This window comes from Ascaphus truei, chromosome 2 (genome assembly GCF_040206685.1).
Source record: "Ascaphus truei isolate aAscTru1 chromosome 2, aAscTru1.hap1, whole genome shotgun sequence".
Classification (NCBI taxonomy): Eukaryota; Metazoa; Chordata; class Amphibia; order Anura; family Ascaphidae; genus Ascaphus; species Ascaphus truei.
In genome coordinates this window covers 69,368,848-69,389,626 of record NC_134484.1, presented here as the reverse complement: position 1 = coordinate 69,389,626, position 20,779 = coordinate 69,368,848, and the positions used below count along the sequence as shown (strand labels likewise).

Genomic DNA, 20,779 nt, shown 5'->3' with positions numbered 1-20,779 from the left:
AAGCATAAACATCAAAATAATGGGAAGACTACAAGAATAAGTAAATTAACCAATTGACTAATGCCACATTGCCCCCTTGGTACCAACAGGGCTACAAAGCTTAGAATTTATGTTTGCTTACTGGTTTTAATAAGACATTGTCAGAATAGTAAAAAAGAGGGAAAGCATATTCAAAAGATAGTGAGAACTCCAGCATACATGTACACTTCAATCTCCTCTAATTAAATTACAATAAATACAAAGTGCCAATTTTGATATTCTGTGACGGATAACGATTGAAGATTTAATCCATCTAAAAAACAGTTTGAACCCTGCTATATTTAGAACTATATATTAAAACAATCTACCGAAGACATGAAAAACTACAGCAAAAAGTGCACACGTTAGCAAGTAATGACAACCAAGTTCTGTACATTTTAAGTGTTTATTTGTAGGTCAGCTCCGGAAATGGACATTTGTATGAGCGGCCTCAAACAATGATCACTTGAACAGACTTCAAAGTAGTTTACAACCAGTTTTTAATTTTAGATATTTGACAAATACAAGAAAATGATAGCTTAAGCAGCTGATCATTTCTTCTGCCACTCCTCTCTCTCTTTTCTTTCACGCGTAACTTCTTTCAAATATGGCTGCAGATAGTATATTTCCTATTGGAAGAAAAATGCAATTAGTCCAATAACATTGTATTGCTTAAAAAGGAGCCACCCACAATGCCCTTATAGTTCTATTTTTAATTATTTAAACCAGGTGGTCTTCCTTCTGCTGTGTCAGATGCAGGATCTAGTGCCACCTTATCTGTCTATTTCCAGTATGGAGGGGAACAAAAAAAAAGGGCCACTGACACGAAGCTGCCCACAAGCCAATCTCCACCAGTGATATCTCCCTTGCTTATAGGAGTCAACAGGAAAATTGTCCTGTAAGGGTGTGGCAGGGAATAGAATACTTTACTTTGAAAGAACATCATGGAGAAGTTAAACATGTAATGGAATAAAAAAATAAATAAAAAATAAAGTAGCAGAAAGTATATTTGTTGGTTAAAAGCAAGTGTTCCAAAATAGGCAAATAAATGATATCTGAAGTTATATACATCTGCTAATAAGTCAAATCAGAGTTTCAAGAGTCTGTGATCAATAACTCTCACTCTGTACCTCTTCATATTTTGTCCACTGCCCTTTTGGGAGGATCTGCTGCTTGGCGCTAAGGTCTAGAGCTCTCTTAAGGCGAAAGTTTCTGTCATGATAAAGCTTTGGTGGCAGCCTCCTAATCGCCTCTTTCACATCATCATCTTCATAGATTGTGTCATCTCGCATCAAACCTATGAAAAGTAATTCAGTTGTATTACTATATGTAACAAAGGAAAACTAACCAATTGAACCAACACGTGTTTCCCAACTGATATCTAAGATGTAGTTTTGTATAATACAAGTAGTGTACTTTGTTTGATTTTACTGTACACACTGAGGTTTAAGGCAAATTTATTAAAGTGTCGAAGTTTTATTTCTGGGCACAAAAGTTCATGCATAATATACATACACGCGTTTTACTTTCAACGTACAAAAGCCATGGCCGGCCTGTTAAAACATTTTTCAACACAACCTTACTGTACATTTAAATGCATTGTATGGCCAGTCTTCAAAAAGTTAGCATTGCTACGAGCTCACTGAGCAGTATTTATGCAAAATGACTCTGGGTCTTTAGCTTTTTATATCCTATTTAAATGCATCCATGAACTTGTAACCCTGGTTTTTTTTTTTATTATATAGGATATATTATATACCACAGTCACATGAGATGTAATGTATTAAAAAATAAACTTCTTGTTAATTAAAAAAATTGTATTTACTGGACTGAACAAACTACCGAAGCACGAAACGAGCAATCACTCGCAAGATTGGTCCCACAAAACTAATACTATTGAAACTGCTCAATACAAAACTTTTTCACAAAGGACTCACAAAACATTTATTCTATAAACTACAAAACAATAGTATCTTATGGAAAAAAGGGCAAGTGTCACATTGCCTGACAATTTATACACTTCAATCTGGTACTAGGCAAGGTACAGGTACAGAGATATTGAGACACACACACACACACACACACACACACACACACACACACACACACACACATATATTTTTATAAACCAATGTGTGTGTTTAAATAAAGAATATCACACTACACTTTATCCCTTTCAGGGCCAAGTGGTTGTAACCTCCAGTGCTGAATACATTTGAGACATTTGGGGCAAATCCTGCATGTTGTATTAGTGGTTTACAGGCATACCCCGGTTTAAGGACACTCACTTTAAGTACACTCGCCAGTAAGGACATATCGCCCAATAGGCAAACGGCAGTTCACGCAAGCGCCGGTTAGCACGTCCTGAACAGCAATACCAGCTCCCTACCTGTACCGAAGCTGTGCGCAAGGGGAGAGACTATAGAGCCTGTTACAAATGCGTTATTTACATCAGTTATGCACGTATATGATGATTGCAGTACAGTACATGCATCAATAAGTGGAAAAAAGGTAGTGCTTCACTTTAAGTACATTTTCACTTTACATACATGCTCTGGACCCATTGGGTACGTTAATGCGGGGTATGCCTGTATTGTTTTCTGGTCACATTTTCCTTCAAAATGTTAAAAATAAAGGAAATTTAACATAAATTAAAATCAAATAAATAAGCTTCCGTTTCTCTCGTTTTATCAACTACATACATTAGGTATGCACATATCATCATGACACATCTTACGATACAAATAGGGAAACTAATTTGCAAATCCTAGTAAAAATGCTTTCCAACATTCTACATAATGCTACACAAACAGGAAATACATTGTAAGAATGCTGGCACTCACAGGGTCTTTAAGTGAAGCAATGTAGCAGTTTATTAAATAAAAAGATCAACATTTTGGTCCACTCTTGACAAAGGTCTAAGAGTGGACCGAAATGTTGATCTTTTTACTTAACAAATTGCTATGTTTCTTCACTTAAAGACCCCATGAGTGACAGCATTTTTTTAAAAATGTATTTCATAAAACTGATCCCTCTTGGACTTTGCTGGTCATGCATCCGTAACAGTGTATACAACAACATGGGTGCTCCTATCAAAGGACACAGAAAGGGAAAAAGTACATTTACAAAAAAAATAACAATCAAATCACTAAATAATTGGTCCCCCCAAAAAACAGATAGAAAGCAAATAAATAATGCTACTGGTGGTGCTATATAATGAAAATAATCTCAAAAACACAAAGGAAAAAAATCCCGAAGCAAGCACTGATGACCAAAATATAAAACACATTAATTGGAAAAAAAAAAAATTAAGAGTTTAAAAAGCACATGACCCCTAAAGAACCTCTAACTATCCCTCAGACTAGAATATCTAAAAACCATAGCTGCGTAAATATGTGCAAAGCTTAAGTTGAAAGAAGCAATAGTATGACCTCTGTAGACAACACAAAGTTCCATTGCATTGCCATGGCTATGTGTCGCCGAAGACAAGGTAAGGGACATTGCAGAGGCCTCACACGATTCCCCGGCATTTAATTTAAATGCCTTGGGGAAGACCGCTGCGCCCCCCTGAAAAATCTTGCATCCCCCTGCCCTAGACCATGGGGTCAGCGAGCACAATGAACATGAGTCCGGCCCAGGTGAGAGGTGTCCAGGAAAAAAAAACGCATAAGCTTATAGTAGTGGGAAGCTGAATAATGATAAATTATCCCTCTAAAGGAAATCCCTCCTGTCAAATACCGAGAGAGATGATAGCAGCACAAGTCCTGGACAATAGCAAAAGCAGAGCATTATAGCAGCAGGAAAGCCAGCCCTTCGCGCGGTACAGAGATTCGCAAGATCAGCGCATCGGATGTATCCACAGGTAAGTCGTCCTATGAAGAGGCGAGGAAGGGGTCCCGGCAGAGAACCCCCACATACGGTTTATCTAGGGGATTCTTCCAGGGCGTGGTATCGTGATGGAGCCGCCGCGTGACTTTTAAAAGGTCAAATACTGATGCCGCGACACCTCACGTGACCACGGTCTGTATATAACAGCAGGTGAATGCGAGGACATGCAGATCAGCAATCAAACATCGGTAAAATGATCCTACGCCTGAGTAGAATGAGAATTAAAAATACAGCAAAAGACGTACAGATACACGTACAGGGCATTATATACATAGCACAGCGCCCAGTCTACATTAACATGGAAAATCCCACAGTCAGACCCCAATACCCTCTTCTTACTTAAGAGACACTATGGATGTGCTCTTCAGATTAGACCAAATCACAGTAGATGGTAATACACTTATGGCTACATGTGACAGTCATTGTATACGTGCATCCACCACCAGGATGGTTTGCTCGCTACTAGATAAAATGTATGAATAATAGGAGTATTCATTTGATTAATGCTCCTATGGCTTTGCTTTCTTTTCTACTTACCCATAATTATTTTGTTTAAAAAAAAAAAAAAATCTTTTTTTTTTTACATTTTTTTTACAGACAAGGGGAACGGCGATCGGAGCCACCTGCGCACTCTCCTATGCTCATCTTTTCCTGGGATGGTGGGAGAGGGAGGTGGTATTTTTGAGGCCGACTTGGAATTGACTGGGCAGATATTTTTGTGGTTGAGGTACATCAACGACATACTTCTACTCTGGCAGGGCTATGCTGTTGATTTGGAATGGTTTGTCGATATCTGCAACCACAATGCCCTAAATATTAAACTTACATTTCACTATAGTGCCTCATATGTGGACTATTTGGACCCCAGAATTATGATTGATGCATGTTGATGTGTCCATACAGATTCATCGTAAGGACACATCCACAAACATGGTCATACATGCCACCAGTTCCCACCCAACATATCACATTAAAAGATATACCTAACAACTAATTTTTGCGCCCTAGACGGAATTGTTCCACTATGGACATATTCGTTGGTGGAGCAGTAGGGCTCAAAAATAGATTTCGCAGTAGGGGTTACCGCAAGAAATCTGTGGAACGAGGTTTTCAGCATAATTTGAATCAAGATAGAGAATGTCGGACAAAATCCCAAATTTGGGGGGGAGGGGGTAATAAAAATAGGTTTATTGGCGCCTACAACAATCAGTGGTAACCTCAGTAACATCCTCCAGAAACATTGGGGATGTGGCCATAACAGATTTGATCTAAAAGCAGTACCTGGAGGGGGGGGGGGGAGGGGGCAACGACAAGGTTAGTCTTACCAGCAGATCATCTCTGAATCTTAGTCGATAGTCATTATGTTCCCCAAGTGACCACCACATTCCTGTCTAACCATGATAGGAAATGTTTTTTTTTTTTAAATGTGCAGTGCTCAGCCTGCAGATACATGATAGACCTTCAAAAACGCATCGGAAACCGCAGTTTCAAAATGTTTACAATTCCTCAACTGCAAATCCAAAGGGGAGGTTTATCATCTCCCTGCCCTTGTCAACTTATCTATGTTAGTATGACAACAATGAAGGTCAGATTTTGTGTCCTAGAACACACAAGGATCATCAACATTGCATGTGATATGGGATCCTTTAAAAAGATCTCATCAGTATTCAGGCATTTTTTTTTTTACTTAAACATGGGTCTGACTGTCCATTATGATCAGCATTTGCGATTGAACAAATATCTCTGGGTACTGTGTAGAGGTGTTTACTTTTGTCTCCCCCCCCATCCCTTGCTGTGTTTTTAATTATATAATTTTGCTCAGCCGTAGGATCGTATTACTGATTTTGATGGCTAATCGCCATCACGTTCATCTGTTATCATACGCGGAACATGTTTAGGAGATGCATTGCGTCATCAGGGTTCAACCTTTAAAAGCCACGCCTCTGCTCCATGACAATACCACTCCCAGAAGAAATATATAGGCGAAACATACGTCGGGGTGCTATGCTGGAGCTCCTCCCTCGCTTCTTCATAGGACGACTTACATGCGACAACATCGGATGCGCTGATCATCCTGCAGGCTTCCCTGCTGCTGTTGCTCTTCTGTGCTGTTGTCTGGGATTCATGCAGAGTATCATCTCTTTTTTTCCAGTATTTATGACACACTTTGGATTTCTCTTAGAGGGACGATTTACCATTATTACAGCTTCCCACAACTATCATCTTATGCGCTGTATCCTGGACATTTCTCACCTGGAAACGCAAGGGATGAGGGAGTGTGGCCTAGATTTTACCAATGGTGTTCTGCAGCAGCTTCAGAAGATGAACTGCCTGGTAGCCAAGCTAGAGCTGGTGGGGAAGAAAAACGGGAAAGGAGGGAGGGGGAGGAGACAAAGAAGGGGCTGATGTTGTAGCAATATAAAACACCTTTAATAAATGACACATAAAAAACACATAAAAAAGCCCCCCTGAGGGCGTACTCACACTCTGTACTGCCACTCAGGGCACATAAGGGTATCTTTACAGCCAATGCTGTCCGGTGTGCGTCTCCTCCGTCTCTGACGGTCCCCACATGCGGCCGCTGGGGTTCTCGTGCAGCTTGACTGGAGTCGGCGTCTGGCGTCACGATCAACCGGGAACGGATTGCCTCCTCCTCTTCCACTCAATGCGTTTTGCAAGATAGGGTTAACTTGCTTCGTCAGGAGTGTAGTGGGCTACACTCCTTTTGAAGCAAGTTAACCCTATCTGGCGAAACGCGTTGAGTGGAAGAGGAGGAGGCAATCCGTTCCCGGTTGATCGTGACGCCAGACGCCGACTCCAGTCAAGCTGCACGAGAACCCCAGTGGCCGCTTGTGGGGACCGTCAGACTACCAGAGACGTACACCGGACAGCATTGGCTGTAAAAATACCCTTATGTGCCCTGAGTGGCAGTACAGAGTGTGAGTACGCCCTCAGGGGGGCTTTTTTATGTGTCATTTATTAAAGGTGTTTTATATTACTACACCATCAGCCCCTTCTTTGTCTCCTTCCCCCCCCCCCCCCCCCTTCCCGTTTTTCTTCCCCACCAGCTCTAGCTTGGCTACCAGGCAGTTCATCATCTGAAGCTGCTGCAGAACACCATTGGTCAAATCTAGGACACACTCCCTCATCCCTTGCGTTTTCTGTTCTCTAGAGGATTGTGGCTTTTTCCTCTTAAGGTTGAGTGGTCCTTTGATTATATATATTTTATTGTTGTTACCTTATTTATATTGCATATTTTCCCTTTCTTGCATTTGCTTGTTATATTTTTCACCACTGGGTGGTGCTGTGGCACTGTATTAAGAAAGCAACGGGCAGTTTATTTCTGTTTCCATTTCTCACCTGGGCCAGACTCATGTTAATTGTGTTCCCCCTCTCCTTTTGCAGACCCTATGCTCTAGGGTAGGGGTGCGCACATTTTTCCCCCTGCACCAACCTGCCTGATCTCCCCCCTCCTCACCTTATCTTCAGCGTCAAATGACAAGCGGCGTCACGTTGCTACGGCAACGTGACATGTGACACTGCAGCGTCATTTGACAAGTTGCAGAGGCCTCACGCAATCCCCCGGCATTTAAATTTAAACCTAGGGGATAGTCTGATTAGCCCTGTATTTTGATGGAGCGTTTAATACCCATTATGACGTACACGTGTTCTTTACTTTACTACCCCCTTATCCTTTTAGGCTAAGGGTTTACTTTGGGAGTGTTCTGTGTTGGATACACCAGTATAGTAGTCCAGTAATTGTCATCTCAATTGTGGCAGATTTCCCCCCCCCCATCTTTGTACTACACATTATTACACGGAGTGATCATAGACCGGCCGGTCGCGACTCTATAGAGGAACTCTGTATCGTCTACTTAGAGGTCATACTATTGCTCTTTTCATTTGCAGCTTTGCATATTTACCTAGCTAGGGTTTCCAGGTATGTAGTCTGAGGGATAGTCCAAGGTTCTTTATAGGTCCTGTGTTTTTAAACTGACTTTTTTACTTTGTCGTCTTTAATAAATGTGTGTATATGTTTGTAATCTGAGTGCTTGCTTTGGGACTTTTCGCTCTGTTTTTTTAATTTATTTAAATATCTATATCTATCTCAATGAAAGCATGGCTATCATGTTTTGGGGATACAACAGTTTACATTATTCACATGACAAAAACAATGCAGATTGAAGTGGATCCCTTTGCAGCATTGTTATATAAAAGGCATAGTACACTATATAGGAGGCATAATTTTCTTTTCCTGGGTCTCTGGATTCTGCAGTGGAAGGAGAATCACGCTATACTCCCCCCCATCACTATTCACAATCTCTCTGGTGTAATTCAGAGGGGGATGTCACCCACTAAACTTGAAATTAGAGTCACTCCCTCAGTCTCCAAAACATGGGACGGCTCCAAACAGAAGCCCCCCTTCCCCTTCCTCCTCCTACAATCATGTGTTTCACATCCCTCCGAGCCCCCAAGCAACTGGGAGGCTCACACCCTTTCTGAAGAGCAGGCCTAGTGTGCTCCTAGAGGAGTAGCCTGTTGTAACTCTTCAATTAGTCCACACTGCAGTGGTCAAAGCCCAGTGGATACCACAAACTGATGCACTGGAGGCCTGTCTGCACCTGAAGGGTTCACTACGAGTTTGAAAATGTGCTTTTTATTACAATACATATTTCCAGACGCTTCCAAATTTGTGACAAAGGATTGGAGATGGAACTTTGGTGTGTGAAAGTGAACATGAAGTCTCAGCAGTTGTACAAGTGGAGGTTCATTTGAACGTACCAAGTTTGTTGAATCCAGCAGCCCCATAATACCACTTGCGTATACCTTCCAGAAAACGGCCTGATGCTGCAACTAGAACAGAAAATATTTTATTAACATACAGTTAGTGCTCTGTTTTTTCAATCCTATTGTAGGCCTATCCTCCAAACAAACCATCATTAACTTGTTATTGTATTATTTATTTTAAATAGTGTTCTATAGCTTTGCAAGTTTACATCTTAAGTGTATAAACAACCCCCACAAAATAAATAAATAAAAAGGGTGGTGTAACAAGGGCAGCAGTCAGTTAGACTGCGGCCATGCTAGCGCTGAGCGCGTGGAGCTTGCCGACTTTAGTTTCAGCAATTCAAATTGTCCCATCCCCGCTCACGCGGGCACGCACGCACGCTCTCCCAAGCTTGGCGAGACAAAAAATGAGTTTGATGCACGCTCAAAAAGCCCCCAATGCTCCCCCCCCCCCCTGCAAAGTAGCCAGGACACCCGGCGCTCATGCTTGGAGAGCTGGTGACGTCACAGCTCAAGCATGAGCACGCTCTGCGCCAGCGGGGCCGCAGCCTTACAAAGATCATGAATAAGATGCATCAACGTTTATAAAAAAAAAAAATTAAAAAAAAATTAAAAAAAAATTATATAAATCTCATTTTTGCTACAAATGCTAATTTTCTGTACTGGAATCGCCACATGCATTGTTTATTTTAAATGTACCTGTCCAACAGGAAGCACTAAAGGCTTGATAGAGCAAACAAGTAGATTGCATATTAATCACAAGGATAAATACAAACAGCTGTGAACACAAAAGGGTCCACGGGAATGGAATTATTCTAGTTAAAGCCTTCTAGGAGTTGTGTATTACTTTAATATGATTTTTTTTAAAAAGTGTACGCTGCAAAACATTTTTTTTAAAAAGGCACAAGAAAGACAACCTTAACAGATAGAAAATTATCTCAAAAGCATATTTGCTCTTCATCCCTGGGACTACAGTGCCAGGACAAGATAAAGAGGAGGCAGGCATTAAAATGAACTATACCCAGGCAGCATGATCAAAGGGCCAGGCAGTGCTCCCCGAGTTTGACCTTGTGCCTCATACTTTTATATGTAGACCAATTAATAACACACACACACGTGTGCATGATATATATATATATATATATATAGATAGATATATATATAGTATACACACACTACCATTAATTAAACTAGTTACTGACACGCTGTAACTGATCTCAGGTCACATACACTGAGAGGAGAGAGGAAGGGCAGCTACCTTTCTGTGTAGCACTGGATAACATGTACTGCACCCCGAAAAGTAACCACACATATAGTGACCTCTGCCTGGGGGGAATCGAAGAGCACACACAGGTGGCAGTAGAGGTGACCGTGTAACTAATCCCCGGGGCGCTGCACTGCAGTCTCTATCCTGTGATATGCGGCCTCCAGTCTCCGGGGTCACCGGGAGGACACGGGATAACACAGGAAGACTCACAATATACCAGGCAGGGCCAGCTCCCACAATATAATATACAAGGCAGGGCCGGCTCCCACATACAGGCAGCTAGTACGTTACAATACCAAAGACTCCTGTCATGTTATTTACCCCGCCGGTGCGACACCTTTCCTCGTCCTTACCCGGTGCTCTTGCCGCCATGTTGCCCGGGCCTCTGCTGAAGTCTGGAAGGGGAAGCGTGTTAATCTGCTTTCACGTAAAAGACAACGACGTCATCACGCACAGTGAGGGCGGAAATGGGGGGAAGGAACGTAATGGCCAGAAGTAATGCGCAGGCGAGGAAATGTTCATTGAGAATATTGGTTGTACATAAAGTTTTACTTACAAAAAAAAAAAGTATAAATCTGGGAGACATGTCCCTGATCTGGAGTCAATCTCAAACTGCATTTACATTGATGTATTTTTCTTTGGTTAACGTAGTACACGTTTTTGCTCCACTTTTGCCCTAACTTTACAGCTAGGGGGAGTTTTATACAGATCGTCTATACACGTTCATTAGGTCTCATCACTACCATAAGTCAGTACTTTCATATTAAAAATAGATACTTATTTGTGAAGTTACTGATTTTAAATCTCCCTCCACAGGGAAGCAACATAGCCACCACATTGTAGAATGCCGATTTAAATCTTGTTAAAACCAGGAAGTAACATCGGTAACTTCACCGGTAAGTATTTTGGAAACTGGAGGGTCCCCCCTGAGCTAAAAGGAGTTTGGTTAAGCTCCAGCCGTCCCATAAGCCCCTCCAGCATGTAAGCAAAAAAGAAGGTATAAATGGAGAAGTTGCTGCTTTAAAAGGTGCATAATGGTTAAAGGACGGCAACTGGTTTTAGAATCACGTGGGAAAACAGATGGCTATAGTTTAGTTCTTAGGCCTGGGACATAGTAAAGACTTTCGTGCTGCTGCTCGCTCTTGCTTGCTGCCGCTCGCTCTACCAGGAGCTTTTTGCTGTCCTGGCAGAGGAGACAGCAAGCACGCTTGGGAGGCGGGTATCACTGTGTGTGTCACTTGGTAGCTGTCAGTGTGTGTGTGATTGGGTAACTGTGTGCGTCACTTTGAAGTGGTCTGTGTGTTTGTGTCACTGGGGAACCTGTGTGTGTGTATATATGTGTGTGTGTGTGTGTGTGTATATTATATAATATTAAAAAATTTTTTTTAAAAAAGACGCGAGAATAAATTATTTATTAACATTGTGCAACTTTGATAAATATATATATATATATATATATATATATATATATATACACACACACACACACACACACACACACACACACACACACACACACACACACACAGTGTTCGACAATCATATACATTTACACGCCCGGGGCGAGTGGATTTAACCTCCGGGCGAGTAAATATTGGTCCAAGCAGCACACGTGTTTGTTTTTTTAATTTCCCCCGCTCGCGCTGCTGTTTGTCCCCCGCTCGCGCTGGAGAGAAAAAAAAAAAGCCGGAGGCGGGTTCATGTTGTTGGGGGAGATTACTCCGGCTCTCTGAGTAGTGCCTTCGCTCCTCCCTCGCCTCTCAGCAATACTTTCCCTCCTCATCAGCGCTTTCACTCCTCCCCCTTCCGGCAGCCAGCCCCTTCCGCGCCTCTGTCTACCACAGGCCCCTGCAGGGCCATCTGTCGCCCCACCACCCTCCCATCAGGCCATCCGCCCTCCCCTCCCATCGGGCCATCCGCCACCCCCCCCCCACCCCAATCTCTCTTGGCCTCAGTGACACCCCCTCACCCCAATCTCTCCCGGCCTCCGTGATCCCTCCTCACCCCAATCTCCCCTCCGACACCCCAAATCTCCCCACTCACTCCCTATCTCACCTCCAACTCTGTGTCCCCGCGTGTAAGAAGATGGTCTCCTCCTTCACCGACAGCCACTGAGCTGAGGCTGCCGCTGCCCCCATGTCCCGGCGTGTCTGACCCCCTCACTGACACCCGGTGACCCGCCGCATCACTAGCCCCCCCACTCCTCTCTCCCCTGTGTCCGAACCCTCACTGACACCCGGTGACCCGCAGCGACAGCCACCGAGGGCGACACCCGGCCTGCCGCTTCCTCGGCTGTCACAGAGACCGGAGACCACAGTGATCCCACAGTGTGTAGGGGGGGAGGGGGGCGAGGAGAGAGTGTGTGTGTTTAGGGGGAGGGGAAGAGAGAGAGAGAGAGTGTGAGTGTAGGGGGGGGGGAGAGAGAGACCACAAGTAGTCAGTTACCCACCCAGTCAGTCACCTACCCACCCAGTCAGTCAGTCACCTACCCACCCACCCAGTCAGTCAGTCACCTACCCACCCAGTCAGTCAGTCACCTACCCACCCACTCACCTACCCAGTCAGTCACCTAACCACCCAGTCAGTCACCTACCCACCCAGTCAGTCACCTACCCACCCAGTCAGTCACCTACCTATTCAGTCAGTCACCCAGTCAGTCAGTCACCTACCCACCCAGTCAGTCACCCACCCAGTCAGTCAAGTGTCACCCACCCACCCAGTCATAAGTCACTCACCTACCCACCCAGTCAGTCACCCACCCAGTCAGTCAGTCACCTACCTCTCTCTCTCCCCCACTCTCTCTCCCCCCACACTCTCTCTCCCCCACACTCTCTCACCCCCACACTCTCTCTCTCCCCCACACTCTCTCTCTCCCCCACACTCTCTCCCCCACACTCTCTCTCTCCCCCACACTCTCTCTCTCCCCCACACTCTCTCTCTCTTCCCCACACTCTCTCTCTCTTCCCCACACTCTCTCTCTCTCTTCCCCACACTCTCTCTCTCTCTTCCCCACAATCACTCTCTCTCTCCCCCACAATCACTCTCTCTCCCCCACAATCACTCTCTCTCTCCCCCACACTCTCTCTCTCTCTCCCCCACACTCTCTCTCTCACACACTCTCCCCCACACTCTCTCTCTCTATCTTCCCCACACTGTCTCTCTATCTTCCCCACACTCTCTCTCTCCCACACACTCTCTCTCTCCCACACTCTCTCTCCCACACACTCTCTCTCTCCCCCACACACTCTCTCTCCCCCCCACACTCTCTCTCTCTCCCCCACACTCTCTCTCTCTCTCCCCCACACTCTCTCTCTCCCCCACACTCTCTCTCTCTCCCCCACACTCTCTCTCTCCCCCACACTCTCTCTCTCCCCCACACTCTCTCTCTCCCCCACACTCTCTCTCTCCCCCACACTCTCTCTCTCTCCCCCACACTCTCTCTCCCCCACACTCTCTCCCCCGCTCTCTCCCCCGCTCTCTCTCTCTCTCTCCCCCGCTCTCTCTCCTTCGCACTCTCTCTCCCCCGCACTCTCTCTCTCTCCCCCGCACTCTCTCTCTCTTCCTTTGCACTCTCTCTCTCCCCCGCACTCTCTCTCTCTCTTTCCCACACTCTCTCTCTCCCCCCCACTCTCTCTCTCTCTTTCCCACACTCTCTCTCCCACAATCTCTCTCTCTCTCCCACAATCTCTCTCTCACACAATCTCTCTCTCTCTCTCTCTCTCTCTCTCTCTCACAATCTCTCTCTCCCACAATCTCTCTCTCTCTCTCTCCCCCACTCTCTCTCTCCCCCACTCTCTCTCTCCCCCACTCTCTCTCTCCCCCACTCTCTCTCTCTCTCCCCCACTCTCTCTCTCTCTCCCCCACTCTCTCTCTCTCTCCCCCACTCTCTCTCTCTCTCCCCCACTCTCTCTCTCTCCCCCACTCTCTCTCTCTCTCTCCCCCACTCTCTCTCTCTCTCTCCCCCACTCTCTCTCTCTCTCCCCCACTCTCTCTCTCTCCCCCCCCACACTCTCTCTCTCCCTCTCTCCCCCACACTCTCTTTCTCCCCCACACTCTCTCTCTCCCACACTCTCTTTCTCCCCCACACTCTCTCTCTCTCTGTCACCCACACTCTGGATCTGGATATTTTATTTACCCTATATATCTTAACTGCCCTATACTACACCGAAATAACTTATACTGCTTTCTTCCAGATCTGACTCAAGCTTCACACGGAAGACATCGGAACCCCCCCTAACCCAGAAGACAGGTATGGGAACACCTCCCCTCCAACGTATAACATTGCGGGAATGAGATACCTGGACATTGAGGGGCTGCGGATCAGGTAAGATCCCAGGCGGGATTGCTGCTTTAGATATTGTGAAGCGGGGACGTCCAGACACTGGTTAAGGGGTTCAGGAAACTAGTCATTCACACCTGGCTTTTATTTCTAGATCCGACATTTACACACACACACACACACACACACACACACACACACACACACACACACACACACACACACACACACACACACACACACACACACACACACACACACACACACACACACACACACATTGTAGTATAATGTAATACAATAAATACATTTATGTCAAAAACAAATGTTGTTCTGACTAGGAATTTATTAAATGTATTTTATTTATATATTTTATTTTAAAGCGGGGTTGGGGGCGGGACTAGGTGGCGAGTAGATTTTTTGGTTGGGCGAGTAGATTTTTGGGTGATTTGTCGCACACATATATATATATATATATACACACACACAACACACACACCTCTGTGCTGCCTCTACTCTGTCTGGTGGCTCCGACACAGTAGTAAAAATGCCAGCTGCAGCCCCATTGGAATGGAGCGGTCACGTGACCGCTCCTCCTCTCCCCCAAGCGGCAAAATTTCAAACTCTCCTGTCTTCTGATTTTCTCAGCCTCCGCACGCATGCGGAGGGAGAAACTATAGCCGCGCTGATTACAGATGCAGGGGCTTTGTGCATCTGTTCAGCGCGGCTCAGCGACGCTAATTTTACTATGTCCTACGCCTTAGAAGAGTCCACATTAGAGACAATTCAAGCGTGTTTGTGTTTTATTTATTTTTTTAAACATTGATTATTTTCACCCAGGTTTAATGCAGGGGGTCTCCGGAGCAGAACCCTATTAATTTTAGCTTCGGGGCCCCCCTACTTGCCAAGATACTTACCTCCGAACAGGGTGCCGGTAGCTCTCTGCTTGTTAAAGCTCTGCGTCACGTGGGCCAATAGGAAGCTGCACCGTATGGCGTTACAGCTTTCAAATGGCCATAATGTGAACCCAGGAGACAGAGCGCCTACCGGCACCCCCTACGGAGGCAATTATCTCTGGGAGCAGGGTTCCCTGGAGCGGAAATGAATGGGGTTCAGCTCTGGAGACGTGTATGTTAATGTGTAATATATTATATCCGAAATGGAAATATTACTGTATGCTCATATGCATGTCTTAGATAGGTCTGCAACCCCGCCTTTTATGTTATGGTGGGTAAATAAAGTGACAAAAACCCTACACAGTAAAGCATATAGCAAATGGAAATATTACTGTATGCTGTATGCGTGGTGAAAGCTATCCCAAGCTTCATTTTGCATAGCCAGTATAACCAACCCCACACTGATGAGATCCATTAAAGGTCGAAACGGCTGTCTGTGGATGGGTTTACTGGCTATGCATCCTAACCCAGGCTGTGCTCAAAGCTGTGAAATGCAGCAAGCATAAGCGTATAGAGGACCATGTTATATGGTTTTGAAGCAAAAGGTGGCACTGTTTGCTCATTTGCATTACCCAGAATCCCTTGCTGCAGTGGAAGCACTGTGTGCTGGGTGATAATGGTGAAAGGCCGGGTTGCAGACCTGTCTAAGGCCGCGCCTATAGTGCCAGCGACGCCACTCGTCGCCGCAAGCAAAAGTTGTATTTCGCTTTGCGGCGGGCGACCAGGCTCCTGATTGGTTCAGGGGCTGTCACATGAGGCGACAGCCCCTGAAAAATCAAATAATTACGACTACCAAAAATCGCGTTACCACGTCGCGCTTACTATAAGCGCACGCGGCGGCGGCGACAATGCATTTGTTTTCGGGCGACGTCGCATCGCCGGCATTATAAGCTCGGCCTAAGACATGCAAATGAGCATACAGTAATATTTTCATTTGCAATATGCTTTACTTTGGAGAGTTTTTGTCACTTTTTTTTACCCACCATAACAACAGATATAATATATATATATATATATATATATATATATATATATATATATATATATATATATATATATAAAAAGTAGAATTTACCAGATTGGAGTCCGGGAAAAACGAGACAGCACACAGTCCTAGTAGTTCCAATGCAGTTGTAATCAAAGTAACATGTTACTTTGATTACAACTGCATTGGAACTACTAAGACTGTGTGCTGTCTCGTTTTTTCCGGACTCCAATCTGGTAAATTCTACTTTTTACATGTGCATATGGGGCAAGCATCAGCATCTTACTTATGTTTACAGTGTGCCAACTGAGATGATTTTTTCATATATATATATATATATATATATATATATATATATATATATGCAAATGAGTATACAGTAATATTTCCATTTGCTGTGGAGGGTTTTTGTCACTTTTTTTACCCACCATAACTTAAATATATATATCCCTGAGGAAGGTCACTCTTTGATGACCGAAACGTTGGATGTGGTGCCATGTTAATCTGAATACAGTTCTTCTGGATTTCTCTGGCTGTGTGCTGTCTCATTTTTCCCGGACTCCTATCTGATAAAATCTATCTGTGTATATGTGCATATGGGACAAGCATCTATTTATATATATATATATATATATATATATATATATATATATATATATATATATATATATATATATATAAAGAACAAAAAGCACTCTGTACTAATAGTCACTGGTGTGGGTGCAGATCCTATAATGAAGAATAAGCAATATGATACCGTTTGGAAACGAAATCAGCAGATAGCACTCCAGAATTGAACAAACAAGTGTATTGAAAAAATAAACACAAAACCAACGTTTTGGTCCACGAATGGGGGAAGATTCCCCTGTGGGATCGAAACGTTGTACTTCTGTGCTTTGTGTTTTAATACACTTAATGAATTTACCTGCCTGAGTGCCTTCTCCTTTTTGCCAGTTTCTGGTAATGTATGTTTTTGTTATCTTTATGGGATATGCACCAGCCCATTCAGGATACTATATTGGAGTGCCTATGAAATCTTTTTCAACTATATATATATTATATATAACCCCTACTCCCCCACCCAATCGCAGATCAGGTCCCCTAAGGTGTTCTGGGGTCTGGCTATATGTCTCTGTGTGGTGCATACCTGCTGGCAACAGGAGGGCCCGAGTCTCCCGCGATGACATGGGGGACAACAGGAACAGCTTACTGGGGTGAATGCCTTCGTTCTCCTTCAATGGTGCAGCGCCTCCATCTGTAGTAAGCCCCAGGGACACGGGGTGGAATCTCTACCACAGAAATCCCTCTCATAGGGATGAGAGATTCCAGTCTCACACAAGGCTATCTTTAAAACCAGCAGACTCTTTATTCTCTTGGGCAGCAGCAGCAGCCGACAGGTACAGTTGATGCACAGTCCACTAACTGTTCTCCCTTGTGATGGTCAATGCCGCCACTCTGGACCAAAGGGCATCCAGAGTGGGGCTAGCTCTTCCCTCACCCCCTAAGCAGGATGAGAGGTATTTGGTCCACCTATAACTCACTAGCTATATCAGCTCTTCTCATGAGCTGATCACGCCTCTCCTCACTAACACACTCTCTCACTCGACAGAACTCACAGACAGACTAAATAGGAAATGCACTGCTCTTTATGATCTCAGCAGGCACCGCCCCTGTGTCTCTTGATTGGACACAGGGTCAGGTGACCTACCTCCACCATTCAGTGCTTGAAGTGGGGGAAACCCTTGATAACTCCTGGCAACCTGCCCTTATCAGGAATTATACCAGGCGGAGGATAGAACTATAGCCCCATTCTTACCAGGGCTACACACACACACATTATATATATATATATATATATATATATATATATAGTGCAGAATAAATGGGTAGTTCTGTATTAGGTGATGAATTGTTAGTCCAAATAAAAATGGTATGTCATAGGACAAGCTTTCGAGAGTTCTCTCCGTCGGGTCAGCAATACTGGTTTACAAAAAAATCTATAGCTAGAACAGAGGGTTGGAAAGCAGAAAAAAAACAGATTTAGATAAGGTAGGTGAGAAAGGGATGTGTGAAGAAGGTGACAAGTAACAGCATGGAGGGGGAAGTGGATGCTGTAGGGCGGGGGAGTTGTGGATTAGAACATTGGCAGAGAGGCAGACAGGATAATTACTAAAAATTGCGATAGTGTGTGAGAAACCCCATATCCACATGAAGTCCTCTTGTTTTGGTGTCAAAGAGTCTTATCATTCTGAGTTCAAATGTTTTCTGTTCTTGGGTGCGTTTAAACATTCCATTGAGGATTTTGATTTTTAAATCATTTATGCAATGATCTGGTAGTGAGAAATGATATCCCACTGGTGATCAGTATCTTCCTTCTTACTGGTGCTGTACAGAGCAGCGGTGCGCAAAGTGGGGGGCGGGAAAATTTCCAGGGGGGCGCGGTGGCTACAGAGGTCCCGCGCTCTACCCCAATGCACTTAAATTAAGTGCTGGGGGGCCGCATGAGGCCTCGGAAGCTTCTCTTACCTGATCTTCGGCGACGCATCACCATGGTAACCGGCATAAAATGACGCTGTGGGGTCACGTGACAACACGTTGCCATGGTAACGTGCCGTCACATGACCCCGGAGCCGAGGAGTAGAGGGGGCGCGAGGCAGGAGGTAAGCAGGCGGGGGCGGGCACAAGTTAAAAACTTTGCGCACCCCTGGTATAGTGTCTGTGCATATTCATTCTGCCTAGAAGCTTTTGGCTGGTTTCCCCAATGTAGCATCCTTGGTCACATTTGTTACATTGAATTATATATATATATATATATATTTATATATATATAATCATTCCTGGATGTGCAGCTGTATGATCCTTTAACATTGAGTGTTTCATGGTTGTGACTGGCTGTGGGATCTTGGCATATATGTTTGCAGAGTTTGCACGGTTTTGTGCCATTACCAGTGTCTTTAAGTTCGTTATGAAGTTTTCTGTTGACTTTTTTGTGTTTGAGGTTTGGTGGTTGCTGGAACACAAGAATGGAAGGTTTGGGGAAGATTTCTTTTAATGTCGCAACCTCTGCCAGCATGGATTGCAGATCTTTGATTAATTTTTGTATTCACCCTAGGGTAGGGTTGTATGTGGCCACTGGTGGTATGCGTGTGGTAGGTTTGTTCTGTCTGTATTGTAGCAGGTGTTCTCGTGGGGCTTTTAGTGCATATGTAATAGTTCTGGCAATAGTCTCTGGCTTGTATCCCTTCTGTCTGGGTTGTGAGATGTCTGTTTCTGTCTTCAGTGTCAGAGCATATGCGGTGGCATCTTATAGCCTGGGGATGGTGACAAAGAAAGGTGGGGAGGGGGAGGGATGCTGGGGGGTTTGGGGGGAAGAGAAAGTGTGGATAACAATAGCGGCAAGCAGGATAACTACAAACAATTTTGATAGGGTGTGAAAAAAACCATGTCAGCATTAAGTCCTTTGGTTCTGGTGTCAATGAGTCTTATCATTCTGAGTTCAAATGTTTTCCGTTCTTGGGTGCTTTTAAATATTCCATTGAGGATTTAGATTTTTAGATCATTTATGGAATGATCTGGTTGTGAGAAGTGATGTCCCACAGGTGAGCAGTATCTTCCTTCTTCGTGATGGAGTATAGAGTGTCTGTGCATATTCATTCTTCCTTGTAGTTTTTGGCTGGTTTCCCCAATGTAGCAACCTTGGTCACATTTGTTGCATTGAATCATATACACTATATTCCTGGATGTGCAGCTGTATGATCCTTTAACATTGAATGTTCTATGGTTGTGATTGGCTGTGGGATCTTGGCAAATATGTTTGCAGCGTTTGCAGCGTTTGTTGCTGCACGGTTTTGTGCCATTATCCATGTCTTTAAAATCGTTGTGAAGTTTTTTGCTGACTAATTTCTGCTTGAGGTTTGGTGGTTGCCGGAATGCAAGAATGGGAGGTTTGGGAAAGATTTATTTTAATGTCGCATCCTCTGTCAGCATGGGTTGCAGATCTTTGATTATTTTTCGTATACCCTCTAGGGTAGGGTTGTATGTGGTCACTAGTGGTATGCGTGTGGTAGGTTTTTTCTGTCTGTATTGTAGCAGGTGTTCCCGTGGGGCTTTTAGTGCATATGTAATAGTTCTGGCAATATTCTTTGGCTTGTATCCCTTCTGTTTAGGTTGTGAGATGTCTGTTTCTGTGTTCAGTGTCAGAGCATATGCGGTGGCATCTTATAGCCTGGCTGTGTATGATACCTTGTTTTGTATGAGTGGGATAGAAGCTGGAGTTGTGGAGGTAACTGCATCTGTCTGTTGGTTTCTTTTATACAGATGTGTGTAGTTTGCCATTGTTCAGTGTTACTGTTGTACTGTAGTGCCGACGGTTATTCTAAAACAAAAATCAGTGGCAATTACCAAAAAGACCCAGGTACATGCTGCAACATTTCAGTGAAATTTCTGCAGAGACTAATGGCCCATTGGATTAACAGCGGGGGTCCCAGGCAGTCCCTTTCAAACTGAATGGGACTGCCAGGGACCTCCGCTGTGTAAATCCGATGGGCCATTAGCCTCTGCAGAAATGTCACTGAAATGTACCCAGCATATACCTGGCT

At 44.4% G+C, this 20,779-nt stretch overlaps 1 protein-coding gene across 2 annotated transcripts; it reads right to left on the bottom strand.

The window, feature by feature from the left end:
• Positions 1-405: 405 nt before the first annotated feature.
• UQCRB (ubiquinol-cytochrome c reductase binding protein) lies at positions 406-10,451 on the bottom strand. 2 transcript variants are annotated; one of them, XM_075582682.1, is made up of 4 exons: positions 10,315-10,451; positions 8,689-8,760; positions 1,149-1,315; positions 406-647 (listed from the first exon to the last, which is right to left on the bottom strand). In XM_075582682.1, exons 1-4 carry the CDS (start codon positions 10,331-10,333, stop codon positions 570-572), a joined length of 336 nt encoding a protein of 111 aa, XP_075438797.1. In that variant the 5' UTR covers positions 10,334-10,451; the 3' UTR covers positions 406-569. The 2 variants fall into 2 exon arrangements, with proteins under 2 accessions (XP_075438797.1, XP_075438798.1); XM_075582683.1 differs by having other exon boundaries at positions 10,283-10,396.
• Positions 10,452-20,779: the final 10,328 nt, after the last annotated feature.

Bases quoted from the DNA above. Each gene is read 5' to 3' on its own strand.
- UQCRB (XM_075582682.1), bottom strand. The intron at 1,316-8,688 runs GTACGTTCAAAT...TACTTTTCATAG, and splicing joins TGCTGGATTCAACAAACTTG to GTTTGATGCGAGATGACACA. The intron at 648-1,148 runs GTACAGAGTGAG...TTCTTCCAATAG, and splicing joins AGTGGACAAAATATGAAGAG to GAAATATACTATCTGCAGCC.